Below are 27,240 nucleotides of genomic sequence, written 5' to 3'. Positions count from 1 at the left end.
TGTTACTTCAGAGAAGTCATTAAACTGTTTTGTAATTACTTTACTCATCTATTGCTAAAGTGATGGTAGTAATACCTTAAAGAAGCACTTTGGGCTTAATTTAATGATAATATAATTGTTTGAAACATCTAAATGTTTATTTGAAGAAAGATGGTCCTACTGAAGGAAAGAAGTCACATTAGAAGCACCTTTAGCATACCCTGAGGGAGGGTGGGGATGATCCACTTCTTAAAAAAAAAAAAAAAAAAAAATCAAAATAGAAAAAAAAAAAAAAAAGACTTTAAAAAACGAACTCACTAGAAAGTTTTGGTGATAAAACTTCACAGCTGGCCAGAAAAAAAAAAAAAAAAAAAAAAAAAAGGACAAAAACATTATCAGCTTTCTGGAAAATGCTGTATACTTCTATCTGGTTTTGTTGATATTTTTTTCAGAGGGTGGTTGTAAGCACTGTTATACCGTAACAATTAAAGCTATTTAGTATTTTGCAGCACTATATAACATCATTAATCTTGTTTGTTTGTTTGTTTTTCTTTTTGAATTAAGCTGGTCAAGAAGGGTAGAAGACTGTTTGTTTGAAGTTTTACCGAGGTTATTTCCCTTAGGCAACATACAGCTTTGTTTATAAATATTCCAAAAAGATAAGCCTCAAAGCCGAGAAAGCACTAATTTACCTGAGTTACAACTGTGATAACTGAACTATTTTGCTTATATGTAGAAGGAAGAGAAGATCTTAAGGTCATTCTTATGCCACTGCTTATTCCACAGTGTTTTTACAATCTCAGCCAAAATAATTTGCAACCTTTATTCCAGTTGATCAGAGTGGCCTACTTGAATTTGCATTGATTTTTGCAGGGGATATTTCTGTGAGCTTACCTATATTGACTAAATGTTATGCAGCTGAGTCTTTAATCTCTCTTGGGTCTGAGAGTGGCAGGATAGCTCAAAGAACAAGGAGCCCTGAAGAAATTCAGAAAGGAAGAACACTGTTGGGTATCATCGGATATATTCTAGAGACTTGTTAGCCTTCCTGCCTTTTGTTATGATTGTAAGTAGTCGTCATGCTTATTTTTGTTTCAAATCCATCTTCAGGCACAGATTTTATTCTCCTATACTTTCTTTCCGTGTTGCTCCACTGATAGAAACACTATGGAACGCACCTCCACTGAGGGAAAAAAAAAAAGTCTGGAAGTTGTATCTAGGCTTGCTGATTCTCAGCAGTGACAGAATATTGCTTTTGTTTTTTTTCAGAAAGCAGTTTAGAAAACCTCTTGGTTCAAGGTTGGAGCTTAGCATAGTTTCTCCTTAGAGGCAGATGTCATATTACCTAGTGTGTTGCACTTTGCAGTAAATCAGTGCTGTCATTCACCTGTTAGGTCTGAATGTGTATTAACTAAAACATCTTCAACTCTTTTACAGAGGTAGGCAAAGTCGTCTTTCCCCATGAGGAGCTTAAAAAGAGTTTTCTGTCTAGACAGAGAAAAACTGTAGTCGTCTGTCGATTTAAGTAAAGATAGGCAATATGGTCCTATTCTTTGGTTAGTAACTGAGCGTGCTGAGTTAGATCAGCCGCACGATATAAATTGCTTTCAGTGGCACTGCATCAGTTTTTACCCATGGGCCTTCTAAGTAGAAGAGTTATAACTGTAAATTACCTTTCCATATGGCTTACAACAAGTGATCGAGAGGTTATATTAGCACTCTCTTCTTGTCCCCTCTTCTCCACATCTAAATAAGGGATTTTGTCAGCTTGGTACTTTGTCTTCTGCCCTCCCATGGAAATATTTCAGCTTTTGATCAGGAGCTGATATTTATTTTTGACTTGCTGAAACAGGACAGTGCTTCTAATCTGAAAGATTTTAAAACACTTTGCTACTAAGATTGGATGCTGATCATTGATTTTCTTCTTGGGTGTCTTCACATCAATCGATCCCCAAATATTCCTAGTTCATTCCCCTTTAAGAGATTATTCTTCTATTACATTACATTAAAACAAGTTGGAGTGGGGTGAGAGGAAAAGCTAAGCGAAAAGCCCCAAATGTTTGGTAAGCGCTGTATTCTCCATTCTGAAATATTGCTGATACCTTCTGATGTATAAAGCTTCCTGATTCAATTCAAGAACAGTGTTAAAAAAATGAATGGTAAGGACCAGTTGCCCTGATCCAATATATTTTAGGAAGCTAGTTAAGAATTTTTTGACTTTGGAAGATGCTGAGTGCTTGCAACTCTATTGAACTTCAATAAGCAGTGATGAGTAGTTCCATATTTTGAAAAATCAGGTCATTTATTTCAGTATTCAAGTAACTTCACTTTACAAATCTGTTTCAAGAGGGAGTTTTTTGATCGTACTAGCCCCCAATTAAAATTTGCCAATTGCTATGCAAAAACAGCTTAGATTTCTGCTCACACAACTGTATATGAACCACTTACGTTTGTTCCTATCTAGTGCCCTAGTTTTTCTTTGACTTTTGTTTTTTACTAGCAACTTCTAGCCAGACTGTTACCAATAATGTGGTTGGCCTGGTTTCTGTTGCAAGTCTTCTGGCTCCCCTGAGATTCTGATAGTCCCTTTTAGGAATCTTAAATTTCTCTATGCACCCTGAATTTTCAGTGCCAGCTTTACTTAGCACTTGCAAGGACTCTTTAACTTGGCCCAGTCTTGCTAGTGTGTGTGAGTTGTCCTGGAGAATTAGGTTCAATTTTTATTTTTTTCAGGTTTTACTGCCTTAAATGTGTATATTTTAACATTTTTTTCTGAATATTTTGCAGACCTCTACAAGCCAATCAGGCTTCTCTAGTGGATACTTTATTTTAATAAGTGTATATTGAATGCTTCGTTTAACTTTCCTATTGTGAAGTGCCCAGAGACACTGTGCTTGGATGAGCAGTTATGTAAGTGCAATTTGTTTTAGGGTTGTTTTATTTTTTTTGTATCAGAATTAGCATTCAGCTGAGGTTTGAAGTCTCATAGCGCATGTGCATGGGGGAAAATAAATGAATAAAAAACTGAGTGCATCTACAGACGACCTAGACTACTTGGCATATCTGTGGCTGCTTGCCCTACTCATTGACAAATCAGTCCCTCAAATGGCCTCCTAATAATTCTAGAGTGGCTGTTGCCTCATCTTTGAGGATACAGTGAAGGATTATCTTCCTGCTAGCATAGCAGAAGACATAGCATTTGCTTTACTAAGAATTTTAGAATGCCCTCTCCCTCCTTCTTTCTCCTCTATTTATCATAATTGAATAATTATTGCTTGTCATGCTCATCCTGGGGACCAGATGTTGCATTGGTAAACCTTTGTTGTCTGCAGGCTGGATGTGCTCTTATTTGGCAGGTTGCAAGCAAGGACAATTCAAATTCATCACTTGTGTGGCAGTCCTAAGACACAGAGTTTCTCTGGCCTGGACACTGAAGGAATTCAATCTTTTTTCTTCCCTTTATTGAGAGTCCTATGTAACAGGTAGAGTTGAGGAGACCATACACAAAATTGTCAGCAGAAGAAAGGTCCACAGGAGAGTGAATGATGTTTGGAATTATTTTTTTTAGGAACTGCAATGACCTTATAAAATTATTTGTTATGCATCACTTACTAGCTATTGCATGAGGCAATCTCCAGTTATTGGTAGTGATGGTATCTCTAACTCATTGCTAAAGCCTTCTGAAGCCTTAATGGTCTCCCCTGAATACACAGGGGAACCATACAATATGTTATCCAAGAGTTTGCAACACCGGAGAGAAGTATTATGTAGGGTATAACATCTATGAGGAAGATAGCATATGCTGGCAAGGACGGAGGAAAGGAATATGTACCTAATTAAATGGAAACCACCCATTCAAAAGCAGGTGGAATGTATGACTGGAAAATAAGTCTTTTTTTTTTTTTTTTTTTTTTTTTTTTTCCCTGTTTTGACTTGGAAGCTGTGTTGCAGACAGGTCTGATCCGTAAATATTGCTCATCTGCACAGAAGGGAACGTTTATTGCAAAGAAAGCAAGCTGTTTTATTAGGAACTCCTGACTATTCAGTGGAATTCACAGGCAGAGCTTGAAATCCTGTGTCAGAAAGGAGAAAAGCCTGGATTCATATGTATTATTGCTGAGTAACCTGTGAAGAAATGTTGATTGCAAAGAGATTACATTTGACATGCAGGTACCCTGTGAGGGTAGGAGAGGTCAAGTCCCATAACACAGTAGCCTGTTATAGTGGGAATATCCAATGAAGTTATAGATATCGGTAGCAATATAATCATACTGGTTTTACAACATGACTGCAAAAAGAAGGGGGTTTCTCTTTTTTCCTACCTTGTTTTCCCCCTCTAGCATGAGCAGCTAGCAGAATCTGTTGTTACTTTCTTTAACTAGCCTGTGCCTGCCTTGCAGAGGAGAGGAGTTGGCAAGCTGTGTACTTGGTTGTGTACTGTTCTGCAAGCTACCACTCAGCATATTTCCGTTAATGGTGCTTTGTCAGAACTGTAATTTACTAACCGAGGAAGTATAGCGTGTCTTCGTGTATGTCAGCCTGTGGCCAATTCCCCTGTAAATCACATCACAGTCTTGTGTACTGTGAAGTCCCTCTGCAATTTTGAGCTAGGCTGAGCAACTTAGTGACAAAATAAACCTGCCCTGTCCCAGTCTGTGTTTGGAGAAGGAAAACAGCATCTTTCTTGAGCAATGGGAATTAATATTGAAGGACGAATGTGTAAGATTAGTGGGTATTACAGTGGGACAACCTTCTTTGCCTAATCGAGAGCAGACATTTTGTTTAAAGAAGAAAATGAATTTATTATTAACCTCTCTTCTGGAAAAAAAACAGAACATATTTGGCAAAACAGTCTTCCAGCCTCCTACAAGGCTGAAAAAAATGTGCTTAAAAAGTCTTATTTTGGAATTCCACAACCTTATTTGTCATGCAGGTGTGACTCGTAGAGGCTTATCCCTGCTGCTTATTTTTATTGAAAAAGACTGCTGAGGTGATGGAGAATGGGGGTGTAATGCATCTCAGCTTGGGAAGGGTGACTTCAGCCTTCTTCACCTCTGTCTCTTCCTTATTCTTGGCCTCTTCTTTTTTTTTTTTTTTTTCTTGTGTTCAGCGCCAGCTGGCATGTCAGTGCATTGCTTTCCTGTGAGGTATCAGTTTGCTGAAACAAGTCTGTTTCCCATACAAAGCTTTGCAGGCCCCAGACTGGAAAGGGATTCCAGGTTTCCAAGCAGAGCTGTCTTCTGGGGTAGGCTGACAATACCCTAATCAATTCCTAGTCCCTGAAAGCTGGACATTGGAATCTAGAGAAAGCCTTTTAGATGATGTTGGATATGGTTAGGCCAGGATGATCTAGTGATGGTCCAGGAAGGAAGCGTCTCTTGAAGTACGTTTCTTGTACAGTGTTCATCTCATTACTCTTTTTTTTTTTTTTTTTTTTTTTAAAAAAAAAAAAGCAAGTACAAAGGTTTTTCACCATTTACTAGCAACGATTTTGAATTAGTCCAATTATTATGTAATTTATTAGCAAAATATTTCTGATTCATAGCAACTGCTTTGAGATTTTTTCCTCCCATTTCTAGTTATCTCTTCAGTTCCACAGAAGCAGAGGAAGCTTGGAGGGAGGAGGTGGTTTTTTTTTTGGTTTTTTTTTTTTTTTTTTTGGTTGGTTGTTGTTTTTGTTCTGTTTTGTTTTTCTGGGCCTCTAAACACTCCTCTGCTTGTGATTCTCATTGTTAATCTATGATGCCACACTTTGCCCTTCTGTGTTTTTTATTTGTGTTTGAGGTTTAGAACCATCATCTGGAAATTGCAATTCTTAGTGCTCATTTGTATGTGGAGATTGCACTGATTTAACTACCAGATTTTTAAATCAACTCAGTTAATTCAATGCAACCCATATGTGAGCAATTAGCTTAAGTCAGTTAAGAATCCTTCCTGAACTATCTGAACATACAACACATTTAAATTAAGAAAATTAGAATACAAGAACTAGAAACAGGTTAAAGGATGTTACTTAAAAAGTAAAGTTTTAGTTAATTCAGTATGCTTTCATGAAACCTCTGGTTTTACTACGGTTTTTTCACCCATTTGCTACTTTGTATGAGTATCTTCATTGTCAATATTTCTGCCTGCAAAATTAGGATTTGCTGACATAACGTGTAGGAAGATATAAGTGAGGCTGTTTGGGAAAAGGTATTTTTTGTTGGCAGTGGTGGTGTGTTCTTTTTTTTGTTTGTTTGTTTGTTTTTGTTTTCCCTCTAAGAATACTTAAGTTTTTAAAGGAATAATGGATATTCAAAACTGGAGCCAAATCTTCCCACCTAAAAGATATATTTCCATTGGGAAGTGTCACTGTTGTGCCCTTTTGGAATTGTTTCACTGCCCTGTTGTCTGAGTTCCCCCTGCCAAACTACAGCTTCCATGCTACATCATAATTCTGCATCTTACTGAACAGCTGTTGTGGAGTCTTGCTGTTGTGCTATGGGACATGTAGCCCAGCCAAAGAGACCCTATACACAAAGAAGAATGGGTACCTAAGAAACCCTCAAAGGCACTTTCTGCCATGTGCTGTAAGCACCTCTTAAACAGTTTGAAATTTTGAATAGTAAAATTTGGAGTTCTGACTGGAAAGTCGAAATTTTGAGGGGAATTGGGTATTTGCATAAGAAAAGCCAACATTTCCTGCAGAAAATAGATACTTGTTACAAGAAAATTCTTGAGCTGAAAATTAACTTTTCCAACCAAAACCAGTGCCTAATAATTCTATTTTAGGGCTGTCTCATCAGTAACAACCAAAATATTTGATGGTCCTTAGAACAGGCTCTTGAGATGACCCCATCATATGGAAGACATCAAGAAATTGAGAACCCAGTTTTTACCTGCTCCCTGAATCTTTATTTACTCCTCCATAAAGTAGTACAAAGCATTATTACTTGCATTTTTTTTCTTGTAAATGACAGTGCAAAGCATGACTAACTGCGGGTGAATAAGTTCTCATATTTGATAGTTACTGTTGTTACAATTAAAAGGAATAGAAATCTGATGAGCATCCATTCATGTAGAACTGGGGAAGTAGTTCAGCTGATCTGTGATAATGCTGTTTACTCACCTTTTCAATAGTTCTTGTGAACTTGTTGTCTTCTTTGATTATGACACGGATAGTATTAGTTGGGGGTGATGATAGTATTAGTTGGGGGTGATGCAGATCTCATTCTGTGTGTCTGACTGGTTTGTGACAAAATATGACAATGAAATGTGTCCACAGAGAGAAAAGGAACTCTTCTACCAGAGCTGAACAAGGATAGAGGCACAATTACATGCACCAAAAGGGAAGAACACAGACTACATAATTTATCTTGGGAAGCAAGGATTGTCCATTGTGACAAAATCAGTCAGATGTAGAAAGTGAAATAGTGAAGGTTCATTACGCTAATTAGCATCAGTGTTCTGCTGTAGGTAGGCAAGAAGAAACTGGCAGTGATGCTTTAGAATAGCATTTGCCCAAGAGGGAGCATTATGCATCGTGGATTCATTAGTCTGTGCTGAAAGGAAAAAGTCCTACAGCAGCCACAGTCCAAAGCAGGAAGGCTCCCTTCAGTGGCACTGTTAAGTTGGTTGGCAGCCCGGTAGTACAAGTGTCATCTAGGAGATGAGTTTGGCATTGTGTGCGTAAGGTGCAATTAAAAAAAAATAATAATAATAAAAAAAAGGCAATAAAAATTTTCCTCTTAAAGGCCTGGAGATAAACTAGTATGACAGTAAGAGGTCACAGTGCAATTGAGAAATTGCCATCGCTTGGTATTTTATGGGACTCGCTTAGGAGAGGTTGACTTTCTGGCCTTGATTTTCATAATCTAGTACATGCCTGCCTTGGTGTGCTAATACTGACTCTGGCCTTTACTTACGATGAAAGCAGTGTGATAGGAAGATGTGGTGCAAATGAGGCTTGAGGGTTCTTGGCATTTGGAGGACTGGAGCATAAATATAATTTAGGAGTGAGGTAGACACTTGAAGAAGAAAAAATGTGGAATGGGCATTGTGGATCCTGAACTCCTGGCTGTTTCAGTTCTCTTGGGAAGGCAAACCGCTCTTGGTCCTGATTCTACACAGGCATTTTAGCATTCATAGTGCTTGCAGTCAGAAGGAGAAAGCATATATGATCAGTAGTGAACTGTCAGCTGCAGTAATGTGGATGGGAAGTGTTTCATTCATCGGTGTCTCTGTATATGCCTTGCAGCTATTTACCTGTATTTCACTGTGAACAAATGAAAATACAATAATTTCAAACAGAGAGAACGTCACCTTCTTCACTTCTTGGAGTAACTGGGCAAGAGATTACTTCCCTTCAGGGAAACACTGTAGCTTTCCAAGATGTAAAAGCAAAATGTCCCAGAGGGAACTTAAAGCAGCCCACTTTAATGAAGGGAAAAAATTTTCACCGTGAAACTAATGGTGCAGTCCAGCATACAGTATGAAAAAGACCCTGCCCTCTAATCCCCCATCTTGTATTCCAGCTGTAGAGTGTGGTAGTGCAATTTTGCATACTTATCTGCTATAAAATGAAATAGTTTAAATGAAGAGCTCTACAAAGAGGCCCTCAGCAGTTCAAAGTTTCTCTTATGCCATTGAGAAACATAAATTTCAGAAGATGGCAGACTAGTTAGTTGTCATACTGAAGCTTCTGAAAAATATCCAAACATTTTAAAATCCAGCTGGTTTTACATTACATAAGCTATTGTTTCATTGGGTTGCTCTCAATGTAAAGCCTCCAATATTTTCATTGTTGTGGGGACGTTTTGTTTCTAGAATGATCCCTGGCATCACAGGGCAATACTATCGTGCAATGACTGGGTAGTGTTGGATGAGCATCTCTGTGGAATGGACATATGATGAATATAGTCATTTTAGTTTTAGCACATGGACTTAAATGTAGAAAAAAATGCTGTATTTCTGACAGCTTTCTTTAAATAACGAGGGAGGGCTTTGCTGGTACTGCTGCTTCCTAACATCATCGAGTTTTGCTCTTTGAAAAGATTAAAAAAATCAAGCAAAATGCAGGATTCCACCCTCCTACCCATCCCCTGACCCCCTCAGGTTGCTCTGAGCTTTCTGAATGGCAAGACCAAAACACTTTCCTGCAAACATTCCTGCTTCCATCCTAGGCAGTAGCTATTTATAAAGTCCAGCATGCTGTGTCTGTCTGAGGCTGCCACATGCTGCTCAACAGCATCCTGATGTTTACTTGTGCCTACTTACCTTTATAGATATTCTTATCCTGTGCTAGTACTGCTGTATGCTTTTAAGATGCACAGTGAATGGTGATGTTACTCTCTACATATCAAACACAATGCATCCCTTTAGATTTCATAGTTCGCTGTGCCCCAGGTGCTGTTATTATCAGTCCTGACATCATTCATTTGATATGACGGGCCCTGTCTTTCCATTTATCTGTAATGGACAGGAGATTTTGAATCATTTTATCTTCCGAGCACAGCAGCATCTTTTCTTTAAAAAGTGACTTTCCTCTCTCTCTGTCTCCATTTCTTGCTTTCTTCCCTGTCTAATATTGTGTGCTATGTTTATCCGCCAGTCCTTTTACTCTTTATCTCCAGTTCTCTTTTGTTTTTGTGCCCACCCCAACACCCCCTTTCTCTCTCTCTCGTCTCTCTCTCCCCCCACCTCTCTTGTTTTTCTGTCTCTGCAGGGCACTGGACCAGGTTTATTGCATTCAACAAAAAGGCGCTGTTGACTTTATCAGCCTTGGTTTAGGACTACGTAGCATCTCCCCATTCAAACACATGGTTCGTGCAGAATTTAGTGCAGCTGCAAGCTGAGGTGCTCAGGATCTTCTGCTTTGCACTTAAGCCGAGCAGGCTTAAGAGTAAGACAATAAAGAAGACACATCTGTAGTAAAACTTGATGTCAGACTTTGAGGTACAAGATTAAAAGCAAGGTCTTACAAGTGCAAGCATTTAAAATACAATTCTGTTTTAAACTGAACAAGTCTGTACTTTAGCTACTTAACCTCTTTCTCATTAACTCCCCGCGAGGTGGCCCTGCCTTCAGAGCAAGAGTCTAATGCTTCTCTTAGAAGTGCAGTTACCTCCCTGTGGGTTATGAATGGGAATCACACCCTGGTCTTTTCTGATTGTGTTATATCAACTTCAGGTGTTAAGGATCTGTTTCTTGTAGACTAGTTCTAGTTGTCCCATATGCAGTTCTAGGTGACTGCCTGCATTTATACATCTTTAGAGATGAGGGTTGTATATAGAGAGGACTATTATTGATGGCATATAATGATATTTGAAACTAGCAGTCATCAACAAATTCACCTAAGGTTGAATTTGCTCTGCTCACCACCAGTCATTAGGGTTACACATGTTCCATCACGTTTCTCCAGGGACTGGCTGGCTTGAATACTTTTTCAGTTCATCTAACTGGACTCTGTGGCACTATTGCAGCACGTCTGAAAGACGGACTGCCCGAGTGTTTCTTTCCTCAGGCAAGGGTGAGCGGTGAATGCCTTGCTGTGTAGCATTGTGGTGGCAGTGTTTTCTAACCATCTCTATTTTCAGAACAGCTTAGTAAAGCTCAGAGGATCCCTTCTTCCACCAGCTCCATGGCTTCTTCTGAGTCATTCTAGAGACACCTACAGAAATGTTACAGCCCTAGGGTCTCCTTGAAGAAGGTCAGAAGTATTTAGTTTAGCCTGGTGGGAGAGACGTGTGATATTTGCACAGGCCACCTTGTATCGTGGAACTGATTCTTTCTCCACTGTCCCTCATGGATCATGTCACTGAAAGATTGTGGGTGAAATGTTTGATGGAATGACTTCAGTTGTCATGCAGAACAAAAGGGGAAGCTGTCTCATAGTTTCCTTTAGCTGTGCCCCATTTGGAGACAAGCACTATGCCAGAGGCAGCTAACAGCTCTCCAGTAGGCTGACCCACATCAAAGAATTCCCTGGCTGTTTAAAGGTAGAAGAGGAGGCAAAGCTATAACAAAAGTACAATCTAAAGCATCAGGCTTGTGAACAAGAAAAATGTAATTTAATTGTTTCACACATATATGTGTAGCACATCTGGGCTCAAGATGCAAGATAACTAACAATTACAGGCAATCTGTATAGAGGCACAGAGGTGGGGTTTTCTTTACTTATTGGAATTCTTTGTGGCAAATGTTTTCATCATTCCTGTTGAGCTGCTAAGAGTCCCATCTAGGGTGGCAGGTAGTCTCACTAATGCTGTGAAGGAGAAAAGACACATAAAGCATTTAAAGCAAATGTAATAGCTTGGAACCATGTTGTAAGAAATGTCTTTGATTTGAGCAGTGAATTTCATTAAATCCTGCCAAACATACAAAGCCACTCTCAGCTTCCCAGCCCCTTTATTTGCTATCAGCACTTGAGATCAGCTTAATATTTTACCTTCACCCTTGGTTGCAGAGCATAACGGACAAACCCATTATCTGCGAATGTCATCGCTATTAGGAATGGGAGAGAAGAAAGAAAGGAACAAGGATACAGGGCTGGTGGGGATGTGCAAAAGTAAACAGGCTTTAACAGAATGGTCGGGGTGGGGAGTGAGATGGAAAAATCAGTCTCATAATTTAATTAAAGTTGTGCATCTCCTTAGGAGCTACGGATACAAGCTGCCAGGCAGAGTGCTAATATTTAAAGGTCATTTAAATGAGCAAAGATGTTAATCATTGAAGGGACAAAACTGAACTTTGTCTCCCAGGTCTTGCCTATGTGCTGAGATTTTACCTTCCTTCCCTGCTGTAAATAAAAGCTTTCTGATGATTGCTGTAGTGTTGGATTATGCTTACTGAACCCATCCTATGTGATCAGCAGTGTTGGTGAATGGCATGGGTGGGGGATTGGCTTGTCATAGGGTCACCTCTAAGAAAAGTCTCAATGTTTATTAGAGCAATGGAGTTGGTAAATTGCATCACAGGCAGAGTGAAGTTTGCCCGAAGACTGAGACATGTCAGCATGCTCTGTGGAAACTGTGCTCATGTACAACTAACACCTTCCAGTCCATGGGCCACAGCAGAACCAGATGCTGCAGTGGGAAACACTGGTGCCTTGTAACACCATCTACTTGGCTTTAACATACGTTAACGGAGTTTTTTAGGAGTTTTTCTTGCATCCTTTTTGAAGAGCTCTTGGGATTTCTTGTATACTCTAAAGGATTTACTTATTTATTTAATTTTAACAAAGAGGCTTTTAGTTTAGTCTACGAAACAGTGAAATAAAAATTGAGCTTGGTGTTAGCTTGACATTAATCTCTATATTACTGCATCCTTTTGGGAGTAGTTCATTTGTCATGTTCGTACTCCCCTGCATGTTTGGCTTGATACGTTGGAGTCTCCCAGCAAGTACCAAGGCATTTTAGCCAAGGGAGACATGCGGGTGGTTTGAGAAGACATAAACCAGTGTCAATTCCAACAAAAAGGCAAGGGAGAAGTTGTTTTATTTAAGCAATAATAGTGCTGAAGAATTATTTGTGCAGTTCTATAATAACAATAAGACTTTTTTTTTTAGTTGTTAAAATGAAGAGTGAGAATTAAAGTCTAGCCATCATTCAACTATTGTTTTCAATTAGTTGTGCTCCCTGATACAACTGTTGGGCAGGCAAACATCGCATGCTTACGTCAAGGAAGTGGTTGGTGCTGGGTCTTTTTTTTCACCGGTCACCAATGAAAAGATGATTGTTTCTGAATGTAATTCAGTGATTCTTTTTGGAGTTGTATCGGCTGAAAGGAAAACATCTATGAACACAGGTTCTTGACAGAAATACAGTTGATAAGCTCATCTGAGCAGCTGTGGTCCTGAAGGTCGGGAGAGGTGAGCCTCCAGGTACCTTTGCCTGAAGGACCATTATGCAACAGAAGTGAAGTGGTTGTGTTTTCACTTCGAATTTTTGGCAGAAGCATCGTATCAGTATTCAATGACTTCCCATGTGTTAGCTTTTGCTAATGTTTTCCAAATGGCAGAGTGAGTAATGTGGGAACTATGGATTATGAAGAAAGAGGGGAAGTCAGGTAACACTGAAACTAAAGTTGGAATGGATCTTGTGATGTTGCCAGAAGCCCCAAGATGGCATCAGAGACCTTGTTTTTCTACATTAAAAACATATGAAACATTTTTAGTGACTCTTATTTTTTTCTTTGTCATGCTTTCTTATCCAGTTCTCTCTTGTTTGTACTTTTATTTATTTTTTATTTTTTATTTTTTTAATTCCTACCTCAGGACCCTTTCTCTGTAAGCATTATTTGCAAGGCATTGATAATACCAAAGCTACTACTTGCAACACACCCCAGTTGCACTTCAAGATTCTGCCTAAACACCACCAAATTGCATCCCTAGGAATACATTTGTACTTTGTTACTAAGAGGCTAGAACAGCAAAGCTGGATGCAACTGTGTAGCTAGAAATTTGCCCAATACTGAGGATAATTAGGCTCTGTACTACACACAGTCACTAATGAGGGAGATTAGACAGATTTTGCAAAATTGTACAATGATGTACTGCTCCATACAGTCAAATATCCTGCAGAATTTTCCACTGATCACTGACTCAGGAACAGAATATTTTCAAGCCAACTAAAGAAAACACTTTCTCAGTGCAAATCTAGGATCCTTATTTAGCTTTTTATTCAGCCTTTGCAGTGAATCTAGGTAATTGTTCTACATAATGATGTAGCATGCATCAAGATCTTCGTGATGTGCTTCAGATAGCTACATTTCTCGTGAGCAGAGAAGCTTAAATGAGATATCCAGCTCATCTCATTTAAGTGCATACATATTTCAGACTGGTCGAAGAGATTCAAGCACCTGTCTTCAATTAGAATGAGTAGGAGTTGGATGTACTTATTTGCTATAGAGGTTTTGAGAAGCCTTTGCTCTATGTAAGCTGGCTGAATTTTGTTAGATAGCACGGAATTTAAAACATTTCCAAAGATATTTTGTTTGTAAGTAGTCTTGGTTATGTATGTACTTAGGTAAAGGAAAAACTGTGTTTATTTTCAGGACTGCAACTGTGTGAACCTTAGAAGGAAAGGAAGTGATAAAATGTGCTTACTGTAAGCACCTTTGAAAGTATGGGCTGTTGAGTCATTCCAACCCAATGTTCAAAATCTTTATATTTGTGTTTTAATTTACATTCCCTGTCCTTGTGCCATGTCTTGGCAGAACTGGAAACTCTCTGGAACCAACTGTTTTGATGGTTTATGATGTGTTGTTTTTTGATTTCAGCCATCGCTGTTCCTTGAGTGGGGATGATCTGAACAGACAGTGGTTGAAGCCCAGTTCCCAGCTTCATCCAACTATTTACCACACCAAAGGTCTTCTGTACTATCTGCGCAGCATTGGCCGGGCTCCTCTGGTGAGTATTTTCCAATGTCTTTTATAAGTTACTGTGTGTAGATTGATTATTGCAGTTGTGCGAACAGCTTTGTTTTAGAGCTAGAGAGATTTTGAAAGTATCCTGTGCTGTTATGCTTTCATCTTATAGATCTGTTTTGAATGTCTTGGATTTTCTACTGAATCTTCTAACCAACAACTCCAAATTTCAGAGCCCTTGCACACCTGTAATATGAATATGAATTCTTTAAATCTCTTTAATATCCTTAGAGTATTCCGACTGAGCTAAATATTGTTAATAGGTTATTGTTATCTTCCTGACAAGAAGACAAGAAATTCTGCAAAGACTTATTCTGAATGGATTTTGCAAAAGCCCATGCTGGAACAACCTATGCAATCCCCAAAACACGGGAAGCAGCCCTCAAAATGGCTGAACTTCCACATTGCTTTGGTGAGGAGAAGGAGATGACTGGATTTTAGACTACGAGAAATTCATGAGAGGTGATTCTAGTCTCAAAGCTGCAGCTGGGGCTGGTCTGGGATCTGTCCCATCTGCTCAGTCTTGTTGTCCAGCAGAACGAATAGTTCTGAGACCTCAGGATAAAAAGCACAGGGAAGTTCAAACGTTAATGAACAGAAATGGAGGCACAGACTAGCAGGTTGGCTGCTTATAGCTACAGTCATGCAAAAAATGTCCAAAGATACATAATTCTCTCTAGTCTTGACAAGGTGAAAATGCCTGTGAGCTTCTTTAAGTGAGTTTTTGTGGAAATGTGATTTTTATTTGTATTTTTATTTTTTGGCCAAGGCAATAGCCTGGCAGCTCAGCTCTGCACTCTAAGAAATCTCACGGAAGCACAGCTCACAGTTGTGAGCTTTTCACCAACCTTTTTCTTTGGTTTAGAGACATATATGATCAGTTCTGGTTTACTATGCTATTTTCTATTGGGTCTTTTTTAATTCGAAACCCTCACTGTCATAGCCAGATGTGTAAAGTTGAACGTGCACACAGTACAAGTTTTCATCATTGCTGAGTGAAGGGAAACTATTGATCCTATCATCTCTCTCACTCACAAGCTGCATGTCAGACTTGGTAAACTGATTTTTCTCTTCCTTTGAAGAGTACATCAGTTTTAGGCTACACATGCTCAAAAATGCATTTTCCCTGCTCCAGAAGAGAGCCGAGTTTCTTCTTCCCTGGCCCTGCTGCCAAGATCCCATGGAGCCAAGTTCCCAGATAGCCAAAAGATTTTTGTGAAGCTACTTAGTTTAATTTATCCTGGAGATGCGCAAGCAGTTTCTTCAAAGCAAAGAAAAGCTTGAAGGAGGAAAGAATTTCAAAGTTAACAGCCTTTCAAAACCCTTTTAATTGGTAAACCCTTCCATAGCAAACAGCCTGCCTCTGGAATCCCAGTAAACCAAGGGGCTGGAGGCACTGTGGCATTGCAGCTCTCCACTGCGTGGGATCTCTTTCCAACTCAGAGCAGCAAAGTGGGAGTGTTAGAGAGTTGTGTCTTGGAGCAACCAGGTCTGAGGGGGAGAGAGGTGTTGCTTTCTCCTTAAGCATTTGTGGTGAGAAAATGCTAGGGTTTACAAGTTGTGGTTGACAATGTAGCTGCAGTATGCAACAGGGAACGTGCAGCTCATACAGAGAGACCAGGATGCCCTTGGAGGGGACAGAAAGAACCTCCTAGGGACCAGGAGACACAAAGCAGAGTTTGCTGCCATTCAAAAGTATTCTGTCAAGCTTGGAAACAGATCTGCTTGTAAGGATGCTTGTAAGGATATAGTTTTTTTTTGGGGGGGGGGAACAAAAAAACTAGACATGTCTACCTCAAAACTCTGAAACTGAGTCCTCTCACAACACCACTAAGGAAAAATGGAAATTTTGCAGGAAAATCAAAGAGATTTTTAAATGATCTGTTTTCCAACAGAGTTTCTTGCTTACCGTTTTCTATTTTGCTTTTCCTTTGTTTTAAAAGCTGCTTGGTTCTGTGAGTCATGAGGAGGGTTGTTTTTGAGTTTGAAAGCAGTCCTTACCTCTATGATGATCAGTGCTGGCAAATAACTTTAAATAGATAAAAATTTGCATGTGTGTCTTGAGTCATATCCCAGTGAGCACAAGACTTGGAGTTTGACTGTGTGTTAGTGTCCCAGCTATGCAGAAGGACAGACTGGAGAAAAAGCAGATGGGGAGGTCCCAGGTTTGCTTAGTGTTTGCCCAGACAGGAAAATTTCTGTATTGTGTGTTGAAATTACAAAATAGAGCTTTTTCTTCGCTGAATAGTGAGGCGTACACTATGCTGTGGTGTGAAAATGAGGCAGAAGAGTGTATTATAAAGAACAATTTGTTATAAACATTGAGAATAACTGCAGTATTCAGCAAAGTTAATTAAAGCGTAGGATTATAAGACTTGCAAATGGAATGAAAATATTTCCAGTAGCACTGACTTCTCTGCCATGGAATTTAGTGACAATCAGTGGAAGATCCCATGGCCTGAAACAGCAGCAGTGTTACAGAACCTGGCTTTGATAATCCTTTACTAACACAGAAGGTTCATTCCAGACCTGTCATTAAGGACTCATCGGCAGGTTTCTGGAGATGCAGAATTATAGACCTCACACTTACTAGGCAGCCCAGCTATCTGAATAGCTGATCATCCCTGTGTGGTTTCTGATAAGTAAAGTAATCTTTTAGGTAATAATATATGCGTCTTTTGCGTATTAGTAATTCTGTAAATTGGCAGGTAATTGATACCCAGTTGAGCTGGGATCTCTGCCTTGAACCAGAATGAAAGCTATAAAATCTTCTTTTTGATATTCATAGGAATAAATTCTAGGTGGTACCTGTGGTTAACCTAAACTATGACTATATGTCACTGAAAGCAGAGATGGAACACTAGCTGGAAAAATGTCTGTCATTAAGAGATCCAATAAATGCAGCTGTTTGGAAGGGACCATTACAGGGTAATTCCATGTGCTTCAGCCAGCTATTTCTAGTGCATGGGTTATATGGGTTATAGGTATAAACCCTGTAAAATATGCACACTGCCTGACAGGGCTGAATGTCTGGGGTCTGTGCAATGTTGTCTTTTTTTTTTTTTTTTTTTTTTTTTTCCCTTTGGGAAGGATGCTGATTGTAGGCTTGCTCTCGTTAGCAGCTCTCAAACTGCTCTCTTTGTCCTCCCCTTTCTGCCTTTGCCAGGTGGCAAGGGTATAAGCAGTGCAGGAGCACTTGTTGCTGTGAAGGTCACTGATCTTATGCTTTACATGTGGAATGCTCTGTGCTGCATGGATGGGGATGTGCAGGTCCAGAGTCCTACAAAGAGAACCAGAGCTGAGTGGTGGTGTGCGAAGGAACATTGACAAGTTGGAAAACAAAAGGAGCAGGGTATAAGCAAACAAACTGCCAGAGTGAGGTTTTTGTCAAGATAAGCTGAATTGTCCAACTAATTAGGAGCAGGGAGATGGTTCTTCATGCGTGTATGCCTTAGCATCTTCAGTTTGTCAATGTACAGTTTGTCAGAGGAGCTGAAGGAATTTAAATACTCAATTCCTAGATAATTAAACTCCATGACTGCCTTCAGCTAAACTTAGTTACTGTATAACTGGCAAATAAACGTACTAGGGTAAATCTTGCCTTAACAGTTGGTGGAAGAAGCTCAACTGCTCCATCTGTTTCTCCCCTCCTGTATACGTGTTTATGTAAGAATACATATTTTTCTCCCCCATATTTTTCCCCCATCTCCCTTTATATTTTTTCGTAATTCTTTCCTACCTTCCAACACCTGTTCCTTTGTCTATTGCATATGCCCCAGAAAACAATTTCAATGAGATCTTGAAGCTCCTTTCTAATAAGTGGTGAATATTGGTTTAAATGAACCAATTTCTTCTCTTTAGAAATTCTTGCCTTTCATTGACAGATTTCTGAATTTTCCTGATAAAGACATGGAGAATATATGTAACAGCAGTGTGTATATTGACTTCATATCTCAGAGGGTACTGAGATTGATTACTCTTTAACACTTGGGTCAATATTTACCTCTTAGGTCATTAAATCGTGATTTTCATTTCTATAGGAGTTGATATCTGCCTATAAAGGTGATCAAAGATTCCACTAAAACTAGAAACGTGCCTTACACCTAGCTTATATGACAGCTGACATAAGAGAGATGGATTAAGTAGATATATTAGATAGTGTGGAATGAGATTATTTGCCATGAAGATAGGTCATGTTCTGTGCTTGGCTTCCAGGAATTCATGCAAAGATCTGACAACATACTATACGTTTTCACATGAGTGTGCAATTATATTTTCCTGAAAATTAAGTAGCACTGGTTTTGAATTTAAAGAAGCTGAGGTGATGATTAATTGCTGAGGAAAGTGCAGTTTTAGAATCTCTTGAGAATAATGCTAGAGTTTAGAAGTTGAGAAGTCAAAGGAGCCTGACAAATTGCTTTGTTGTATCCTAAGTTACCATGAACTCTTAGGTTCCTGAGTTGCCATGGATTCTTGCACAGGTGTCATGTTTATTTCTGCTGCAGATGGAAATGCACTGGTCTTGACTCTGGATTCCTAAGATCATGTCAGATCCAATAGATAAAACAAGATACAACTGACTAACAAAGTTTGACACTGATTATAGGCACGGCCCAGAGTCTGAGCTTGTCTGAAGAGACCGGGGAAAAAAAAAAAGTGTTCAAGATTTTGCCTTTTACTTCTTTAGGTATTCTGTGACTACCATGGCCACTCTCAGAAAAAGAACGTGTTTCTCTATGGTTGCAGTATCAAGGAGACCTTGTGGCAAGCAGGCTGCACGGTTGACACAGCAGTCATCACAGAAGATGTTGGCTACAGGGTAAGTCTGCTTGGTTCCTTTATGCAATTACTGACATGTACGTGCGCGTACATTGCTCTCCAAGACAAGGCCAACTCACAAAATTTGGGTGTAGGTGAGAGCTTCCCTTACTCCAGAGGAGTAGATATTCAGAAAACTTCAAATCATTCACAATGTCTCATGCACCAGGTATCAGGACAAACGTTGTCAATAGGTGGGTCCCTATTTATTTTATTTTAGTAAGATGATGTGTCTTTGGCCACAGACTGTTGAAATGCTATAGTTTTGTGTGTTCTGTGAGTTCCAAGTATATGTGTGCTTTTATCACCCCGCCATAATAAGAAAATAAAAAGGTATTCCATAATATTTACTGACGAAATGTCACTGTGCCTTTGTCCTACTCAGTTGAGTTGCTTCCTCACAAAATGCTCCTGGTCCCAGTGAAAATGCCAGAGAATTCAATGGATGTCAAACAGATCTAACACAGTGAAATTTTCATGGCAAGTGCTGGGCATCATAAATGGGGAAAAAATTCTGGGATTTGAAAGAACGAATATTGAAATCTGTCTTGCTTCTATTTCATCAAACTCTTCTCTGGATTTTCTGCTATCTTTTTTTTTTGCGTCTGTCTAGATGATATTTTCCTCTTAAATGACAAATTTCCATGAAAAAAAGATCTGATAAGCTATATTTATAGTCTTAGAAAAGGTTAATTTCGTAAAACATTAACTGTGGCCTTAAACTAATTATAGAGGTATAGCTTGTCTAACTGCAACCTGAAATAGGTTGACAAGTCTAATTATCCTTCCATAAGGTTACCACATCCTGTGTTGGTCTTAAAGCAGTGTACATACCATACGGCCACTTTCCCTGAAGAAAGTACTCCAACATTCATCATAAGGGGTCCCTGTGGCAAACACTCTGTTTCACAAAGAAAGCAGGAAGGGTGCTTACAGTCATGATATCTTTTGCTGTGTTTGAATTCAGGCAGCTTGAAAAGGCTGGGGATGGTTCACTGTTACACAAACAGAATTCAAATGCTGCTTTCAGCATCTGGAGCCTGTCTTGAATCTGCAATGAAGAAACCAGGAGCAAGCCTCCAAGGCTGTCCAAAAAAACTCTGCAGTGGCCTATATAAAGGATTCTGTGGTTAGAATTCTTTTTTTTTTTTTCACGATATGGGAGGTTTCTGTCCTGCCTCCTGTAGATAACTGGGGATCGGCCTGACCTCCACAATGGATTTGCTCCTCAGGAGCAGGAACCAAATACCTCAAGAAAATGGTGATTTTGGAACAGCCTTTGCATCATAGACATAAACCATAGACTGAGCTGTAGCCCTTGGCAATTCATAGGAGTAAGAGTCTTTATTACTTTCTATTATTTTGTGGCCTTAGATGACTTGTGCAGCATTGGCATCACAAAACCCAGTTTCAGGATTTGTCCTTTTGATAGCCATTCCAGGCCCCTTTGAAAACAATTTCTGCAGGGACATCAGCAGAGAAACCTAATTCCATTCTCCTCTAAATGGGAATGGTGGTTTTTGGACATGGTCCTGCATGAGGGGAGCAGCTCTCCTCGCTGTTGTGCATGTTAAATCCAGCTGTGTGAGAGAAAGGGAACAGTCACACTGCTGCATTACTATAAAAGAATCCTTTAAAAGGGTGTGTTTTCACCCTTCCAAAAACACAATTGAAGGATAATTAATGAGAAAAATAAGTAGAGAAGAAAGAACCATTAGTGTGAAATCCCGTGAAAGCTGGTAAAATGAACAGAATATTAAATTCAGATTTGCTAATGCTCCTAAATGAGTCCTGCGTACAGAGACATTACTGTTACCTGCCAGCATTTTTATTTAATTGTATGTAAAAGATTGATTATGCATATAATTTCAATTGTTTTTAAAAGCTAAACTGGATTAAGGATCTGATTATTGTATTTCATAATATATATATTTACAAAAATCTGTGTGTTGTTTCAGATGAGTACAGAATGAAAGCTATCTGTACCTTCAGACACAGTTTAACTGGATCTAATGATAGTGCTCAGGATTAATTGTTTGGGTGATATGACTGCTGTGTTTTGTTAATTCGTGTTCAACCCAAGTCCAGGAAAACCTGGAAGCTCTGCACGAAAGCAGCAAATTATACTTTGAAGCAAATAATACTAGCAGCAAATAATACTATTTTGCAACAAATACTTTGAAGGCAATTCAGAATGCTTAGTCTAGAGCAAGCAGTGCATTTTAAAGATTCCTCTCTTCAGTATGCTCACAGAAAAGGGAGTGCTGCAGTTCTTAGTATCATGCTGGAGATCTTAATGTGAGATTTAAAGCTCATGTTGATCTCAGATTTAAAATATAATTTATTTCTCCCTTTGTTCTAGTTTTTTTTTTTTTTTTTTTTTTTTTTTTTTTTAATCTAAAAAAATAACTAGGGTCTGTTGACAGCTGTAACCAGGATATACTAAAAATTGATATTTATTTTTTTGTTACAGAGATATGCATGGTTAAGCTGTTTGCAGGGGATATTGCAAAATAGTTTAGACCAAAGATTTATCATTCGTGTCAATCATGCTTTAGGAAAAGACCTGCTGTTAAACCTTACTCTTTCAATGTTGATGAAACCAAGAATTCCAGCACAGTGCTATGAAGTAAAGCTCCACAGAATGGAACTACAATTGCTCATAATCAATCAGTGAACCTGATTGTTATTGGGAAGTGAAATTAGCCGCTTGGCTTTCACCGCCCAAACTGAATGAAATTCAAGGGTAAATGCCACTAGCAATGAGCAGAAACTCCTTCTACGTGATTCCATTTGGTTCAGAAGTTTAAGAAAGCTGTCATCAAAGAAATAATGAATGTCCTCATTTTGCTTGCTGTTTTCTAGATGGACCAGATGGTCTTTTGGCATATAATCAGGGGAGTATGCAAGCACTAAAATTTACACACATGTACGTGTGTATGTAAAGGTTCAGTACCTACATAAAGCACACCTAGTGTTAACGTATCTAGTATATGTTTTTACAGGTGTCATGAATAAGTATGTGTTGCCTCCGCACTGATGGAAGGTTTTGATACTGCAGTGTGTTAGGAGTGTTTATAGACTGTTTTAGAAAATATGGTTTCTAGAGTAAGAAAATTACTCAGGGCTAAGATATAACTTTTACTGGGTTTTCATGATTACTTTTTATTGTAATTTTCTAAATGAAGTGTATAAAATACACCGTTTGGACCCAGATAAGAATATTTTGGTTTCACAGTGCAAGGTAGTTAAATGCTAAGCCCTATTTTCATGTAATTTTCTGTGACCTTCATTGGGATTACACATCCCCTTTCTCTGCTGTATGCTAGGTTCAAAAAAAACTCCTCCCATAGCTGAATCCCTTGTCAAATTGTGGATGTGTGATGGCAGGAGATACAGTGGGGCTGAAGAGGAAGGAAACATCGTGTACTGAGCTGTGACTGCAGCCCTCTGGGCAGAAAAACACGAAGGTGTAGTTAATGTTGAAGCAGCTTGAATATAAAACTTCGTGACTTCAGCAGCCCATAATTAGTGGATGTGAAAAATGGTTAATTTTGAATGAGATATACCAAATGTACTGTATATTTGGCATTTTAGTCTTTGACTTGAAAGAAAAATAAAACATTAGAATATGAGGATTTCACATGGGATGAACTTAATGAATCCAGTTTGGCACTAGTTGGAGCTATCTTAGTTAACGGCTTCTACAGATAGGTCTGATGATAGACACTTCAAAAACCACAGGTCTTTCTGAAGATGTGTGAGCAATATAAACATGTGTTCATCTGTTCAGTTCATTTTCTCATTGCTGCTACTTTCTCATAGACTCTTCCTAAAATCCTGGATAAAGTGGCCCCTGCGTTTGTCATGAACAGCTGCAGCTTCCTGGTAGAGAAGTCCCGGGAGTCAACGGCGCGGGTCGTGGTGTGGCAGGAAATGGGTGTGTTGAGGAGCTACACCATGGAGAGCACGTACTGCGGCTGCAGCCACGGTCTCTACAAAGTGAGTAAATCTTCCAAAAAAAAAAAAACCTGTGCTACCCTCCTTCGAATGTATGTCTCATGAGCTTGGAAGAGTAAAGAGATAACTATTGCCTTGCTGCTTAGTGTTGCCTGCTTTTTCCAGACCTACTACAGCATGAACGTAGCCTTAATTCTCAGTTTCTCCTTAGGGAAATCTTTCAAGGATCCCTCACTCTTTTAATCTTCCATGTCAGGAAAGTGGAGTCCTTGCTTTGAGGTTTCATTCAAGAGTGAAACGAAAAGAAACTCCAGTCTGGAGCCAAAAACATTGAGCTGAAGGCAGGAATGTTTCTGGGATCATACAGGGCACTTACTCTTCTAAGAGTATTCATGGTGTTATTAAAAAAAAAAAAAAAAAAAAAAAGTGTTGGCAGGTCATAGGGACATCTTTAAGCCAGATCTAAGGAAATTAAACACTCATAGAATGGTTTGGGTTAGAAGGGACCTTAAAATCATCTAATTCCAACCCCTGCTATGGGCAGGGACACCTTCCACTAGACCAGGTTGCTCTGGTCTATTCATTATTATACTTGTCTTCCACTAGTATTATCATCAACATGAGTACTAGTGGTTGTATGCTGTATGGTACAGGCTGGCTACCTGAGCATTCACTCAGCTAAATGTAAGAACCTGTGCTGAGAATCCTGCGTTTGGAGCTGCCTATTACTGACAGCCAAAGATAGCTTAATCTATGGATAGTTTAACAGCTGCTCATAAGTTCAAGGCATGCCTTTAACTATGATCTAAATGGACCCAAATTCTGTATAAAATGAGGTTCTAGACTTTGTGGGAAGGACCATACTTGCACTGAATACTTCAGAGACAGAAGTCTATGAGATCTCCTGGCACTTCTTTTGTGCACGGGATGAACTCTGTTAATGCATGTAGCTGTTCATAATTTTCCATTCACTCCAATGGTGAATTCTTTCTCTGTTCCTTTCTCTAACCTGTTGTTTTCATTGAATGGCTTCCATATTCCACCTTATTTCTCCCACTAGGGAGCAATCCTTATCTATACAGCATTAATAAGCGGTTAAGGATTCTAAAAGACCCTTAAGGAAAGAGCCATTATTACAAATAACAATTAATTAATAAGACATTCAAATGATTATCTTTGCAAGCTCTATACTAATCCTTTTATTTCTCTGTAAAGTGTAGCCAGGAAGTACTCAGCAGCTGTTTTAACAATGTTCTCCTATACACACATCAATTCCAAGACAGAAAAGGCAGAAGAAACTGCAGACAGTTTAAAGAAAGTGAATATAATTGCCTTGAGCATTACATTTAACACTCCCTACTCCTGAGAAGTTCTAATGGGTTTTTAATAGGCACCACAGGTCAAGACAGTGGTTTTGAATCTTCTTTAGACAGTGAGGAAAAATTCTACATTGACTGAAGTCAGTGGCAGAAATTCTAGAGATCTCCATGGAGGACGATTTCACTCATTTCCTAAACAGCCACAGTAACACCCAAAAGCAGTGACATATCAGGTTGTATCAATATCTAATGATTTGCTCTCTTCCTCCTTTAACATCTGTGAGGTCTTTAACCCAAATTTGCTTAAATTGTGTGATCAGGTTCTTGAAATAGTAGGAAGAGATTAAATGCCTCATTCAGAGGATGAATATAAAGTGTGCCATTTACAGGTCCCTATTATATGGTGGAGGCACCAAAAAATAAGCAGAAAGACCTGGTGAAGATGAATCTCTTTTTTTTTCCTCTCTCTCTCTCTCTCTCTCTCTCTCTTTTTTTTTTTTTTTTTTTTTTTTTTTTTTAATAAATCCTCTAAAATATGTAAATGATTTTCTGCTTTATTTCTTGTTCTATTTTTCATCACTGATCAGGATCACAGACAGGCACTGAGGACATGAGCAATTTGACATGAGTGTTTGTCACTGGTGACAGAATCCAGTATTCTGATGCTGGCCCGTAAAAGTTTTTTGAAATTTCCATTCCTAACATCCTGAAAATGACTTCTGTATGTTGAAAGGCTGAGCCCCAATATCCAACTAGTATCTATCAGGTTATTTCTCTTTCCTTTTTTTTTTTTTTTTTTTTTCTTTGCTTAGGATTTTCATCCATCTCAAAGATGAAAGAAATGTAAATATGTAAATATATCCGTGAGGGAACGTTTCTTCATTTCATCATAAGGATAATAGAAACACTTTTTGCGTTTTCTCTGATTAAGGCATTTCAAAGTATTTCCACTCATTTTTCCAAACTACTTTAATACCTGACTTGGTAGCACTGAAACAAAATATTTCTTACATTGACTTTTATGCTGGAAATGCATAAAAATGCATAAGCTATCTCTTTCAAATAATATTAATAGGCTATTTCATCTTCCTTTTAGCAGTCTTTAGCATTAGTTCTTGCTTGTTTCTTCTTACAAGTGGATTCTTTAGCGTACAGACTCGATATGCTGACCTGAAGATTTGGTTGCATAATACCATTTAATATTCAGCTTCCATCTGTCAAGCCAAAAGTAGTTCATTAGAATCTGGAACCCCTGAAATATTCTTGTAAATTGGAAGTGAATCACACAAGATTTTTTTTTTTTTTTTTTTTTTTTAAGACTTCAAACTGAATACTTCACTCTTGGACCCAAGTGTTGATATGTGTGAAAACAATAGAACTGAGATTAATGCTCAGGTTGCAGATGTCAGCATCATAGATTTAGAGCTTTCTGGTACCTGGATTAGTTGATTTACTGTTTTTACTCCTTTTTTTTCTCTTTTACATTGCCCCTTGTCCTATCATTGGATGTCACCAAAAAGAGCCTGGCTTTGTCCTCCTGACACTCACATTTTACGTATTTATAAATATTAAAAAACACTCCAAGGCCTTGAAGTCTTTCTTCATTCTCCTCAGACTTTGGGATGCAGCTCCCTTCCCTTCCCTTCCCTTCCCTTCCCTTCCCTTCCCTTCCCTTCCCTTCCCTTCCCTTCCCTTCCCTTCCCTTCCCTTCCCTTCCCTTCCCTTCCCTTCCCTTCCCTTCCCTTCCCTTCCCTTCCCTTCCCTTCCCTTCCCTTCCCTTCCCTTCCCTTCCCTTCCCTTCCCTTCCCTTCCCTTCCCTTCCCTTCCCTTCCCTTCCCTTCCCATTGTTATTTTTCTTTCCTTTTCTCTTTTTTTTCTTTCCTTTTCTCTTTTTTTTTTCTTTCCTTTTCTCTTTTTTTTTCTTTCCTTTTCTCTTTTTTTTTTTCTTTCCTTTTCTCTCTTTTTTTTTTCTTTCCTTTTCTCTCTTTTTTTTTCTTTCCTTTTCTCTCTTTTTTTTTCTTTCCTTTTCTCTTTTTTTTTCTTTCCTTTTCTCTTTTTTTTTCTTTCCTTTTCTCTTTTATTTTTTTTTATTTTTCTTTCCTTTTCTCTTTTTTTAAAATTTTTCTTTCCTTTTCTCTTTTTTTTTAAATTTTTCTTTCCTTTTCTCTTTTATCTTTTTCTTTTCCTTTCTTTCATTTCTTTCTTTCTTTTGGAGGTAGTCTTGAGTTGTGGTGTCAACTGCCTCTCCCTGCATGACCTCAAAGGCAGAGCCTTTCACCACATCTTCACCACATCTCCACCTACTTCTCCTTCAGGGTACAGGCCCTCAGAGGCCCCACATTAGGGCACGATTAGTGCCCTATGACGGAGGGGCACAATTAGCGCCCTATGACGGAGGAGCACCTGGGGAAGCAACGTAGGTAGGGAGGGACGTCCTGTGGCACCAAACCAGGACTCGCTTCCAACCCTCCTCATCTTCTGGCTCCGACAGCCACAGGGCAGGGGCTCCACCACCCTCTGGGCGCCATCCTTTTCCCTGGCACCCCAGGGAGTTGCTCCAGGCGGCCACCTCCTGCTCACGGGCCCTGCTGCTCCTCAGCGAGCGGCCCTGCCCCGAGCCCAGGCCGTCTCCCCGCTGCCCTCCGCCGGCAGCGGCAGGCTGAGGCACTGCGGGCAGCCAGGGGGCTGAGCAGCCACGGCTCCGGGCAGCCCCTGCGCCTGGGTCGCCACGGTCTCTGCCCAGCGGACGCCATGGGCGGTG

At 39.2% G+C, this 27,240-nt stretch overlaps 1 protein-coding gene across 1 annotated transcript in view; it reads left to right on the top strand.

Annotated features, from left to right (window-relative positions):
- The window catches only part of AGBL1 (AGBL carboxypeptidase 1), a gene marked incomplete at its 5' end in the record, with an annotated part of 297,365 nt that overhangs the window by 133,018 nt on the left and 137,107 nt on the right, over positions 1–27,240 (top strand). The window contains 3 exons of the mRNA XM_082769379.1: positions 14,236–14,365; positions 19,070–19,201; positions 23,026–23,202. Coding sequence (XP_082625505.1) covers positions 14,236–14,365; positions 19,070–19,201; positions 23,026–23,202 — 439 coding nt within the window. The remainder of the gene's footprint in view (positions 1–14,235; positions 14,366–19,069; positions 19,202–23,025; positions 23,203–27,240) is intronic.

Source organism: Aythya marila, assembly GCF_965140915.1.
Source record: "Aythya marila genome assembly, chromosome: 11".
Classification (NCBI taxonomy): Eukaryota; Metazoa; Chordata; class Aves; order Anseriformes; family Anatidae; genus Aythya; species Aythya marila.
The sequence above is the reverse complement of the archived record's forward strand: the minus strand, read 5'-3'. Positions and strand labels throughout refer to the sequence as shown.